Source organism: Eublepharis macularius, chromosome 11, assembly GCF_028583425.1.
Source record: "Eublepharis macularius isolate TG4126 chromosome 11, MPM_Emac_v1.0, whole genome shotgun sequence".
Classification (NCBI taxonomy): Eukaryota; Metazoa; Chordata; class Lepidosauria; order Squamata; family Eublepharidae; genus Eublepharis; species Eublepharis macularius.
Genome location: NC_072800.1, coordinates 48,615,322 through 48,628,782, shown reverse-complemented (window position 1 = coordinate 48,628,782; position 13,461 = coordinate 48,615,322). Strand labels below are relative to the sequence as shown.

General features: G+C 39.2%; 1 protein-coding gene across 1 annotated transcript in view; it reads right to left on the bottom strand.

The window, feature by feature from the left end:
• The window catches only part of SKAP2 (src kinase associated phosphoprotein 2), a 198,355-nt gene that overhangs the window by 63,108 nt on the left and 121,786 nt on the right, over positions 1-13,461 (bottom strand). Inside the window, exons 7-9 of the mRNA XM_054991951.1 lie at positions 7,597-7,721; positions 6,612-6,675; positions 5,955-6,077 (exon numbers count right to left, since the gene is read on the bottom strand). Coding sequence (XP_054847926.1) covers positions 5,955-6,077; positions 6,612-6,675; positions 7,597-7,721 — 312 coding nt within the window. The remainder of the gene's footprint in view (positions 1-5,954; positions 6,078-6,611; positions 6,676-7,596; positions 7,722-13,461) is intronic.

Sequence of the window (13,461 nt, the reverse complement as noted above, 5' to 3'; positions counted from 1 at the left end):
TGGGAGTTACCGGAAGGAGTGTCCTTTGAGTTTGGAGGGGCAAAAAAACGCATCAGATCTGAGCGGGAGATGGAGAGATTTATCAAGGACAATGAAAAAGACTTACCAACAAAACCATGAATATGGAGTGTAAAGTATTATCTTGGAATGTAAATGGACTAAACTCACCGAATAAGAGAAAAAATATTTTTCATTGGCTACTAAAACAAAAATGTGATATTGTTTGTTTGCAGGAGACCCACATTAGAAAACAGGATGTAAAATATTTAAAATCTGGAAAATTGGGCAAAGAATTTGTAGCGGCTTCCAACAAGAAAAAAAGAGGAGTGGTGTTGTATATAAAAGAGGAGCTGCAGCCAAAATTTGTTATGAGAGATGTGGAAGCTAGATTTGTAGCAGTGGAATGTAATTGGAACTTAAAGAGAGTGTTGGTAGTCGGACTTTATGCACCTAACGGTGCAAAGGATTGCTTCTTTGAGGACTTAAGGAAGCACCTAGACGATCTTGTATATGACCAGATAATTCTTGCTGGAGATTTCAATGGAGTGACAGATTTGGAATTAGACAAAAAGACTACAAAAGCACAAAAGAAAAGAGGACTATTGCCAAAGCTTTTTTTTGAGTTGATTCAACAAGAAACTCTCGAAGACGTATGGAGGAGAGAATATCCTAAAACCAAACAGTTTACTTTTTATTCTGCAAGGCATCTTACATTATCAAGAATTGATATGATCTGGGCCTCAAAGGACTTAGCGCTATGGACTAAGGAGGTAGAAATAATGCCGATGGTAGGCTCAGATCACAACCCAATTATGTGGAAATTTGGAAAAAGGAGAAAAAGGAAAGCCTGGAGAATAAATGAGGACCTGTTACAGGAAAGTGAGAATATGGAAACACTGAGAAGAGAGACTAAGTTTTTTATACAATATAACGTGAATAAAGAAGTACCAACCAGTAAAGTTTGGGACGCGTACAAGGCGGTTGTAAGGGGCATACTAATGGACTTAAATGGTAGAGCAAGGAAAAAGAAAGAGGAGAAAAGACAAGAGATTGAGGAGAAAATAAAGGCCAAAGAAGTACAGTTAAAAAAGAGACCAGGGAAAAAGAAAATACATCAGGAAATCAAAATTCTTCAAGAACAGTTAACAGCAATGAGTAACAAAGAATTGGAGTGGAACCTTAAAAGACTGAATCAAAAAGCTTTTGAGGGTGCTAATAAACCTGGGAAATATTTGGCATGGCAATTAAAGAAGAAAAGGGAAAAGAAAATAATAAATAAAATTTGTGAAGAAAATAAAACGTATTTGGAGCAGACTACCATTAGCAGAGCCTTTTATAAATTTTACGCTAAGCTGTATAATAAAAAAGAAGTAAACAAAGAATCAATAGCATCATATTTGGAGAAAACCAAACTTCCAGAGATCTCGGAAGCTTGGAGAAATAAGCTGAACAGTGAAGTAACTGATGAGGAAATAAATATGGCAATACAATCCGCAAATCTAGGAAAGGCGCCAGGGCCAGATGGACTTACGGCTAAATTTTATAAGACAATGGCCAATGAACTGGCACCATTCCTAAAAGAGGTGATGAACGGAGTTTTTAGGGATCAAAGAATTCCAGACACTTGGAGCGAAGCGAATATATCATTGATCCCAAAAGAGGGCCAAGATCTGACTAGCGTGAAAAATTATAGGCCTATATCACTACTCAATAATGACTATAAAATTTTTGCGAAGATATTGGCGGAGAGATTGAAGGGGTGGCTCTCGGAAGTCATAGAGGAGGAACAAGCAGGCTTTTTGCCAGACAGACAAATAAGAGACAACTTAAGGACAGTGATCAATGCTATTGAATACTACGACAAGCGTTGTGACAAAGAGGTTGGTTTCTTCTTTGTAGACGCTGAAAAAGCGTTTGACAATTTAAACTGGGACTTTATGTTTGCCACTATGGAAAAGCTACAACTGGGAGAAAGATTTGTCAGAGCAATCAAGGAAATCTATAGAGACCAGACTGCAGCAATTGTAGTGAATGATGAATTGACCAAAAAATTGACGATTAGTAAAGGAACAAGACAAGGTTGCCCGTTATCTCCATTGTTGTTCATTTTAGTATTGGAGATTCTGATGATACAAATTCGACAAGATGAGGAAATACGAGGAATAAAAATAAAGGACTATTCATATAAGGTCAGAGCATTTGCAGACGACATAATGTTAATTGTAGAAGACCCACTGGAGAACATGCCAAAAGTGATAGACAAGATCAAGGAGTTTGGAGACTTGGCAGGTTTCTTCATTAACAAAAAGAAGTCAAAGATATTATGCAAAAACATGACTAAGCAGAAACAACAATTGTTAATGGAAACAACGGATTGTGAAGTAACTAGTAAGGTGAAATACCTGGGAGTTGAGCTGACTGCAAAAAATATAGATTTGTTCAAGAATAATTATGAAAAATTATGGACTCAGATAGAGAGAGACTTGATCAAATGGAATAGATTGAACCTGTCATGGTTGGGCAGGATTGCAGCAGTTAAGATGAATGTGTTACCAAGAGTAATGTTTTTGTTACAGACAATACCAATCATCAGAGACTCTAAACAATTTGAAAAATGGCAGAGGAAAATATCAGATTTTGTTTGGGCAGGCAAGAAGCCTCGAGTGAAAGTAAAAGTTCTACAAGATGCAAAGGAGAGAGGCGGAATGCAGCTGCCCAATCTGAGACTTTACCATGATGCAATCTGCCTAGTTTGGCTAAAAGAGTGGATGACATTAAAGAATAAGAAACTATTAGCCCTAGAGGGATATAAAAAATTTTTTGGATGGCACGCATACCTATGGCATGACAAAGTAAAGGTCAACTCGATGTTCCTGCATCATTTTGTAAGGAGAAGTCTATTTACAATCTGGAAGAAGTATAGAACCTACCTACAAGAAGGAACCCCCTTGTGGGTGGTTCCATATGAGGTGATAGATCCGAGAGCTGTGGATAATGAACAACAATGTTTAACGTACAAAGAAATAACTAAGATTGAAGTATCTAAACTTAGAATAAAGACGCAAGAGGAACTATCACCTAACTATGATTGGTTCCAGTATAGACAGATTAGAGACTTATACAATTCAGACTTTGCAAAAGGGGGCATACGAACAGAGAACTCGGAACTAGAGCAGACCCTTCTTAAAGAAGACAAGAAAAGAATATCCAAGGTATACCAAGTATTGCTGAAATGGTATACTGAGGATGAGATAGTTAAAACACAGATGGTGAAATGGGCTATAAATTTCAATAAAGAAATAACAATGGAGGCATGGGAATACTTGTGGAAAACTACAATGAAGACAACGACATGTATCAATATTAAAGAGAACATTTTCAAAATGATCTATCGTTGGTACATGACACCAAAGAAGATTGCGCTAGGGAACTTGAATACTTCTAATAAATGCTGGAAATGTAAGAAACATGAGGGCTCCCTCTATCATATGTGGTGGTCGTGTGAGGTAGCTAGGCAGTTCTGGGGGGAAATAATAAGAGAAATGAGTGAAATTTTACAGTTTCAAATAAATAAGAACCCAGAACTCCTGCTGCTAAACTTGGGAATGGAGGGAATTCCAGCCCATCATAGGACGTTGATTTTTTATATGACTGCAGCAGCTAGACTTTTGTATGCGCAGAAATGGAAAGTACAAGAAGTACCAACTATTGAAGATTGGATCTACAAATTGCTGTATATGGCTGAAATGGACAAGATGACAAGAAAACTGAGAGATCTGGACTCAGGGCAGTTCAACACAGACTGGGAGAAGCTGAAACAATACCTGGAGAAGAAATGGGAGGTGGGAGGAAAACTGTGGCAGTTTGAGAACTACTGAAATATAATAAAAGTATAAAAGAGAGGGGTGACTTTACCGGGGGAGGAAGAGAAATGTGAATTTATAAGCAGTTAGATTAATTGATTGAGATATATATAGATATGTATAGGTCAATTGATAGAGAATAATTAATGATAAGCTTTAAACATGAGGATTGACTAACTAACAATATTTTCTTTCTTTGACAAGATTAATATGCACCAAACTGAATGTATAGAAGAGTTAAATTGATTGAGTATCTGAGGAGTTATATAGAATTACCATAAAAAGTTGAAATGAGTAATATATAGAGAACAAATCAAATTGTTTGATTTAAATGTGGGAAATTTTTATGGTTTATGATATATAGGTTTATATAGAATTACTCAAAACTGGAAAATGGGATAAATTGTTTGTCTAAAGACGTATAGTTTGGGTGTATAATAAGTAAAGGAGTTAAAGATGTACTGCTTAATATATTGGAGAATGTATATCTGTTTTAGACAGAGGAACTTAATAGAAGTAAGGGAAAAGGGACAGAGGGTGGGAAAGCTGTTGGAAGTCAACAAAAGGGGGGAAAGGGAGGGGGTTAGAAAAGAAAAATTAGGGGAAAATTGACTGTAATGTAAAAATAAAAATGTTCTAACCCAATAAAAATTTTTCAAAAAAAAAAAAAAATAGGTACTGTTCATATCATAACTAGCAGTCCACATTTCACCAAGAGACTTTTAAATACCAAACTCTCGTGGAAGTTAAGAGTTTAACAAGGTAACAGATACCATTCATCAGTTTGAAACTGTTCAAAAAAGCACATTTCAGTGTCCTGCTGTTATAAGAAAGAAACATAATACCTACAAAATGGGGTACCATTCTGGGATAATCTCTATAGCAGTTCTCCTCAGTATCATGTTCTGAGGTTTCAAAATTGGATTAAAATATTCCCATATTTTCTTTTTGGACAGGAAGTGATCTCTCTGAATATATGTTGTGATGGTATTTGGTTTGCAAAAGGGTAGGCTAGTTCATTGAGAGGAGGCTAGTGCAGTTTTAAAAATTTGTGTAACAGACAGCAGCCAACATTGTGTAAAAAAAAGTCAACCAGGGATCAATTGCACAGCATGTGACATCAGAAGTTTATGAAAACACAAGACGATCTTATAGAATTAATAGTTAAATGAGCATCAAGAAGTTTCTAAATAATATATTTTCAATGCTCTTCATACACTACATTCAAATACAAAAAAAGAATTAATACACATATAGCTCATACCGACACTTATATATTTTCCTTCTTAGTTACCAACTGATAACATTAGTTGGTTCCAGAACTGTACTTTGCATTATTTATGTAGTCGCAGTACTGTAATTTTTTGTATTTAAGAAAATATTTCATTTTTATGTTTCAAAATTTTTTATGAGATTTATGTCTGGTTGTCAAGATGTAGCAGAAACACTTGACCACCACTGAAAAATCTAGAGTAAAGAATCTTGATATAATTGGATTCTGCTGGATGCTTTGAACAAAACAGTCAAGCTCCAGAGCAGTTTTATGTACAGGTCACTCAATACACCCTTTGTATGAAACACCACACTATGTTTTTGCAGGAATTTTAAATCCATGTATTTGGAAACAGATGTGAACACAGAAAATGTGCAAAAATCTCCAGTTAATACAAATGACACCGGGAATGATGAACAAACGATGAGTGAGTTGGTGGGACAAAGCTGTAAGGCACGTCAATTTTTTAATTAAAAAATTATGTAGCAGTGAGGATACTAATGAGCCAATAATCCCAAGATACCATTTTCACAATTCCTGTCTGATTGCAGTGCCCTTATTAGCCAAAACTAAATTACTCTTACTTAGACCTGGTTTAAAAGGACAGCCTTGTTTCAAAGAATACATCAGCATGCCATTATCACTGAATATGATATGGAAATGAGGCTGACTCTCCAAGACTCATTCAAGGCCATGTGGTTGAACGAACTTTGAATCTGGATCTTCCCATCCAATGCTAGCACGCACAAATCACCAACTTTTCCTGTTCTTTCAGATCTATACACAGTGTATACACTCATGAAACACCTCAAAAGTACCTGGAAGTTCTTCATAAATGTCATCCTCTATTGGCTGTGTAGTCATTTGCGGTGAACTTATGTCATTTTCCCCAACGTCATCATATTCTTCATCCTCCTCTGGAATAACTTCAGATCCCATGTCTGTTAGTAAGAACACAACACATTGTACAACAGGATACTTCCTGATGAAATGAGTTTACTGTATTATATCAAGAACTCTACAGAAGAAGAAAAAAATAAATTCAATGTTCCCATTTGAAAGCCAAGGAAATGCAACACCCAAGTCACAATGGTAATATTCAGAAATTCTACTGAAATACAGGTGCGACTGTTTCTTTATACTCAGCTGGCACTTAATATAGGATACATCCAGCTTATTCTTTGCACCATCAACAATTTTGCAAGTGACTAAATGAACATAAGTTTTACAGCATGATCCTAAGATTGCTTTCTTCCAAGCAAGTCCAGTTAAGTCCAAGTAAACACGCATAGGATTGCAGCTTCAATCACACAGATACAGAAATATGTCAGAAAGCACTCCGGAAAACAGGAAATGCAATGTAGAAGCATGGCTGCACAACAGTTCTTATTCAGGTAGCTAAAGAGACCTCTGATGGAAAGTTTTATTTCTAGTCTACATTATAATCAAACAAACCTTTTCATCAACCAGCTTACCTTGCAATACAAACTTGAGGCTTTGCACCCATTCCTCAGCTTCTTTGGCAGTGGCTGCTGTAAACTGTCCAGAAACTAGATTTTAACGAGTTGCAATAACAAACATAACGAATACAGCCAGCACCATATTAGCCATGAAAAGAAAGTAGTATTCTTGTCACTTCTTCTGGCCACCATTAGAATTCTTTTCATGTCTTCTGGTACTTTTCTTGCAAGGATGCTTCTTATAATGTACAGTTAATTTTGACAAATTTACGTAATTGAAGCAGAGGATGATGGATTTGGAACTCTGATCAGCAGCTGGCAGCTGTGCAGGGAAAAAAAGCTGCTTCTCTTCATCAATGTCAAAAGCAGGACTGATGAATGAAATTCGCCCTTGACAATTAGAAGACACCCATGAATTTCTTTAGACTGCTGGGTACAGTTTTCTTAAAAATGTTCTTGTCAGATTCCAACACAGTACCTGACAACTTAATTAACTGGCTTTCAACTGCAATCTCAGATATTTAAAACTTATTAAACTTACATTCCACATTGATGCCTAGCTGATAGGTCTTGAATTGCATAGCTGATATGTGCTTTTACTTTGATTTCCCTCACAGACCTCTAAGCAATACAATACATATTTTACACTTTGGAGCTTTTTAATATATATAATTCAATTCTCTTACAATATGATTCATCCTAGGAAATAATCATGCAAGCCTATTAGATAATAGATATTAAAATATAAGCAGTGAAATGGACCAATAGATAAAAGTGACATATTGGTTGTTCTTACCCACCCCCCAAAAGATAGTATTAGAACTTAATCTGGATTAAAAAGAAAAAACTTATTATATGACTATACGGGGTAAGAAAATCAAACAGGATTTTTTTCTTTTCTAACATGTCAGGAGTTGTTTTATTGAAATGTTAATTTCTGCGTAACTGGAACAGTAACAGTGTTATCAATTTAATTTCAAGACGACATAAAAAGTCCGACCTGATAAATGCGTTTATCAGGTGCAGCGATTTCAAAACAGCAATCTTTCTTCCCATCCTTCCGAAGGGTATTATTCATTCTGACGGTGTAGCCATCTATAGCAAATTCACCTTTCTGTTGTTTGTCTGTTGGAGATAAAAAGCAAAGATAGAACTTCATTTGCAACACTGAATGCGAATGGCCCGGCAGGTTATCATTTATTCAGATTTTTGTTTTCCATTTCATGAATATGCGAGAGAATTGGCTTGCACGTTATTGGTTGAATGGTTCAAGTGATGCTTTGGGAGATAAACTCCCTTTTCAAAAAAGAAAGGTGTAAAACAAAGTACATTTTTATGAAGGCCGCCTATAGAATCCCAGAGGATGATGCTTGCAGATGGTCTTATTTAGCGAGAAATGCAGAGAATGACACCTGTACCTGGGGAGAGCCAAGAACTGGAACCTGGAACTTGCGAGACAAGCGTACCATAAATCAGTGTCTCTTTCTGGTTCAGTAACCACTGGGAAAACCTGTCTAGTAAAGAAGAACTGGCTGATCTTCCTGCTATATCTGTCCTCTTCCCCAATCGTATCTCAAATACTAAACTTCCCACTTGCTAGAACAGCAGTTAGCCTCTCCTTCATCTACCAACCAACACTGCAGAAAAAATATACGGCTTCTCAAATATCCATCACAAGTATTTATTATGATATTTCGTTTAAACAAACAGAAAACTAAATTCCAGCCAACAAGAAGGTTTGAAATTGAGGTTCCTCTAGGAAAATCCAAACAGTTAATTTGTGTAGAGATCATAGCACAACCATTAAATGAAGAAAAGGGGCAAATGCTAAATGTGCAGATAATGGTTATCCAACAGAGACATGTCTAAAGCAGGCCGAGAAAAGTTACAGAAGGCTCTAAATACAAGGATCAGTGCTGCTAAATGCAAGGTGCAGCCCACTGGAAACAGGCAGTGTAACAAAATTAATTCACTGTTCTGAATTCTAGAACAACTCTATGCTGCCTGCACATGTGATACAATCTTCAGAACACTTTCTTGGTAGTAAGCCCCATTAAATATAGCAGAACTTATTTCCCAGCAGACTTGTTTAGCATTACTCCATAAAGCACTAAAAGAAAGGGACAATGAGAAAGGGATGCCACAAAATTTGCTTATATTCATGGTGTGTCCATACTATAAGCACTGTATGTACTTGTAGCTGATCTCTCTCAAGACTGTATAGTAACTTAGGACTGCTCCTTGGCTGTGATTTACATGCAAGTTTAAACAGAATCTGGTAGGTGAAAAATCCTCAGATCTGTACTTCAATTTTTTTAAATCAACAAGCTTTTAGGACTCAGTGGTTATGGGCCTAGGTTTTGAAAATGTGTGATGGCTGAGAAAGGCTCCAATGCCACCACAGTACTCAATGCAAATTCTGCAGATACCACTTGGTTTTCTAGAAAATTCTGAACTGACATTTCCCTATGCTCTAAATGTTTTGGTGTCTACTTCAGCATGTTTGATTTACACTTAGTAAACAAAAATTTAAAATATATGCCATGTTAATTTTACATGCTGTATAAGTACCCAGGAAGATCTTTCAATAACCAAAACTACTTCACCAAAATATACAACTTGGGAGGGGGAGATCAATAAAGTATAGAAATTGTGATTTAGATAATTTTACTTGGATAAATGTAAATGTTTTAGGACAGGGGGCTGGGCCAGGCATGGCCCCTTCCCCCGCACCCCAATCTCAGTGAGGAGAAGGCAGGGTGGTCAGGCCAGGCATTGCCCCCTCCTCAGCGTGGGGCCGGGACACTGGCGAGAGTGCAGAAAGGGCCCTGGAGCATTCCTGCACCCCTCACAGTCACCCCATTTGGCCTGATTTGGGCGGCTGCAGGGCCCATGAACACTTCCCCCTGCAATATCAGTCATGGGGGAGGATTGGGAAGAGACTGGGGTGCTCCCTCCTCCTCTGGACCTTCGGCTTGTGCTCCCAAGGTCCTGTGGAGGCAGCAGGGAGCCCCGCCCCCCAGCCACTGCAGGACCTTGGGATGGCCTCACCACCATGCTGAGCCTTCCCGGGCCTCTGGAGGTCCCAAGGAGGTGATAGAGAGGCAAGCTGTTTTGCCCCCAACTTGCTTCTTATTTCTGCATACTGTGCCTGCTCAGGGATAAGAAATGAGTCGTTGACAACATGGTTTGCTTTTTATGTCTTAGGATAGTAACTGAGGCAGAAGCAATTAAGACTAGAGGTAGAAGCTGTTATGGTTTCTCATGTTTCTCTGAACCTGCTGTGTGCCTTTACCTGCCTCGGTCCTCTGGGATCCTAGAGATATATTTTAGGTAGCTTTTCCAATACTACCTAGGGCTAGTATTTTTAGGTTAGGTTGCCCTAAGACAGGCAATAACTCTCACCTTGAACCCAAGTGCATGCAAGGGAGTGCTCCCCACCTTTTCTCTCTAGGTCTATCCATGATGTGGCTAGCTCATGGGGGAAAGTAACTCAGAAGGCCTCTTAACACCAAAAGAACAAATGATTTTATTTTGCACACACAAATAAGCTGACATGGAAATCAAAGGACCATCTCCTCCCATACTATCCAGTCCACCAGTTAGGATCTGCCTCTCCAGCTTTGCACTCTGTGTACTCCGCCTTCAGAGGTGAGGCAGGTGGAAACTACAGACAGGACTTTGTCTGTGGTGGCACTTCATCTTTGGAATGCCTTCTCCCTTGAGGCTCCCCTGGCACCTACTTTGCTTTCTTTCAGGCACCAGGCCCAAATGTATCTTTTTACACAGATTTACACAATCTTACACAGATTTACACAAATCAAGGATTTTATCTTAACAGCATTTTAATGGCCAACTTATGTTTTATGGATCATTTTTATGCTGTTCTCTCCAATGGCTTGTGTTTTAATGGCTTGTGTTCTAATATTGGGGTCTTTAATTGTAAGCTACCTCAAGCAAGACTCTGAAGAGGTGGCATAGAAATATTCTAAATAAATAAGGTGAAGAACACATAAAACAAAAGGAAAACAGATTTGTTGCTAACTAAGCTTACAAGACTCCATACATTTCTCTCTTAAAGAGAGAGAGAGGATGGATTACCATTTCCATTGCAGACCTTGGTCTTGGCAAAAGAGTAACAAAGGCTTGCAAGCTTTCTGGCCCATATTCCAAGATGTTTTACAGAAGCAAGGGACTACTTTTTGGACACATTAGAAAGTGGGCATCCATTTAAAACTCCTGCTAAGAGAAAATCAATACATTTTTTCCCTTAGGATCCTAGGTGGGTTTACACATGGCTCTTCAACAAAGTTTATTAGCCAGAGGCCATCACATTCTCGAAATCAATTCAAAATTACGTGATTGCACATCAGCAAGACAAACACCATTTTAAAATAAGTATTTAAAAGGTACATATTTCAACAAATTACCACCTTTAGAAATTTACTTAATAAACCAATCTTAATAAAATAAAATAAAATAAAATAAAATAAAATAAAATAAAATAAAATAGATCAGTCCTAAAAGCATAATTATTTGGCAACAATATAAACTTAAAATATCCAGGCAATCATTAAAATTGTAGCTTACTATAATTTACATAATATAAATAACTAAAATTCAAATTACCTTATATTATCAAATTATAACAATACTTATCTAGGATTCTGCACATGGCTCTTATTATTGTTAGTGCAGAGTGCAAAGAGAAAGCAGAACACAGAAGGGAAACAATGAGGTGCCATAATGAGCATTCCATTACCACCCCTGAAGCTGGATAGCTGACAGGTCATTGTGAAAGCTGGTCAAATGTGACATCTGTATGCAAATTCAGAGAACCAGTGCCATATAGTGGTTCAAAATGTTCAAATAGTGGTTCAAAATGTTCAAATAGTAGTTCAAATCCCCACTCTGCCATACAAGCTTGATGTTGTAATGATAACATGGAAAAGAGGAAAACCATGTGTCCGGAGACGCAGGGCCCCCTCCCCCCGGACTTACCTCCATTGATGGAGCAAGAGGGGCTTTCCTGGAACCAGGCAGGCCTGGCAAAGCAATGGAGGAACGCAGAAGGAACCATGGTAGCCTCCGGGAGCTTCAAGGCTGCCGTGCGGCTGGCGCAGCAACTGCAAACCCTACAGCTGCCCAGAGCTGTGGTGGCGTCACCTGGGAGGCCCTGTCGAGAGCTGCTGCCCCTGCCTCTGACGAGCGAGGCCCAGTCTCTGAGGCCATGGCAAGCTTCCCTGCCATGCCAGCCAGCCTGGGGGGAGGGCCTCTGGAGTGGCAGTATGACTGGCATGGCTCCAACCCAAGGGCCACCCCAGGAGCATCACTGCCAGCAGTGGCTGAGGGGGAGGCAGGCCATGCCATGCCTGGTGCGGCCCCGCCAGCCCCACCCTGCAGCAAGCACATCACTGGGCAGCAGGGCAGCAAGAGAAGGAGGCAGGACAACCAGGAGGCCCCTGGTTGGGCTGGATGTCTGGGGTGATAGGAGGCCACGGGCAGAGCCTGGGGAAGGGGCAGATGTCGTGCCACAAAGGCTCCTATAAAAGGGAGCCAACAGGGCAGGGCAGGGAGGAGAGAGTTGTGGAAACTAATAGAGCGAACAAAAGAGGGAAGGTGCTCTCAAGCAGCTGGTAGCATAACAGGGCAGAGAGGGGTGAGGGTGCTGTAAATTCCCCTCCTCCCCCATTCTGAGGCCTGCCCTACTGCTAGCAGCAGGGAAGAGGCCAACCTGGAGGGCAAGCTTCCCCCGCCCCCGGCTCCGACACTCACCTTGCGGAGCCTGACACCACATAAGCCACTTTGCATCTTCAATGGGGAGAAAGGTGGTGCACACATGAAGTAAATAAATAATTTCTCTCCTTCCCACTAAAATCAGATAATGTTTACCGCATGCAACCAAAGGCCATCACAATTAAGCAAATAAAACATGTAATTAAAACAACACTGATAAACGATAAAACTACAAGGTTAAAAACACATAAAAGTACATTAAAACACATTAGCACCTTTGTTATATACAGGTGAATGGAGCTTCTATGCTCCATTGCCAACTCAAAACAGGACAGGACTATTTCTTCCTAAATCACAGGACTATTTTCCTGACCTCCAATGCCTCCATTTCTAGAATTGGAATCAGGAGCCCCTGCCCCACACAAGTCTACTCAGCAATTTAAAAAATGCTAGAGACTCTGGGGGAATATTTTACTGTTTGTAGTCATTTACCCTATCTTGTTTTTCCAATTCAAACTGCCTTCACAATGTTCTCTTTCCCTGAAGAAAGGTTCTCTCTGCAATGAGCTATGGGTTTTACTCCCTTCACAAGTTGTATGATTATAACCAGTCTTATAATTTGGCGGCGGGGGCGGGGGAACGCTATAACTAAGTATTGCTTTCTCATAAACTGTCTGGGTATCCTTAGTTTTGATGGCCTACATCTGGGCGACACAAGTTCGAATCCCCACTCTGCCAAGGAAGCTTGCTGGGTGACCCTTGGGTCAGTCAATCTAACCTACCTCACAGCAACGGGTGGAGAAGAAGCATGTTGTAACTTGCTTTGGGTTTCCATTGGGAGAAAAACTGGGTATAAATCTCTAGATTAAAAAATTAATAAATTATGGTCAATGAGCGAGTGCAGACAGAAAAGTTTTGTTCAATCTTTATTGCTATTTTGTGGGTGCTACAGTGAGGCTGGGGATCTGTGGTAGGCCTCACTCGGCAGCCCTTTTATCTTTCAGCTTTGTCCAGCTACTCTTTTCTTTCTCAGACTTTTTTTCTCCTCACTCTTTTCCTTCTGTCTCTGCTCTCTTTTCCTTCTATCTCTGTGTATGTTTACATGATATTACCTTCAACATTGCAAATT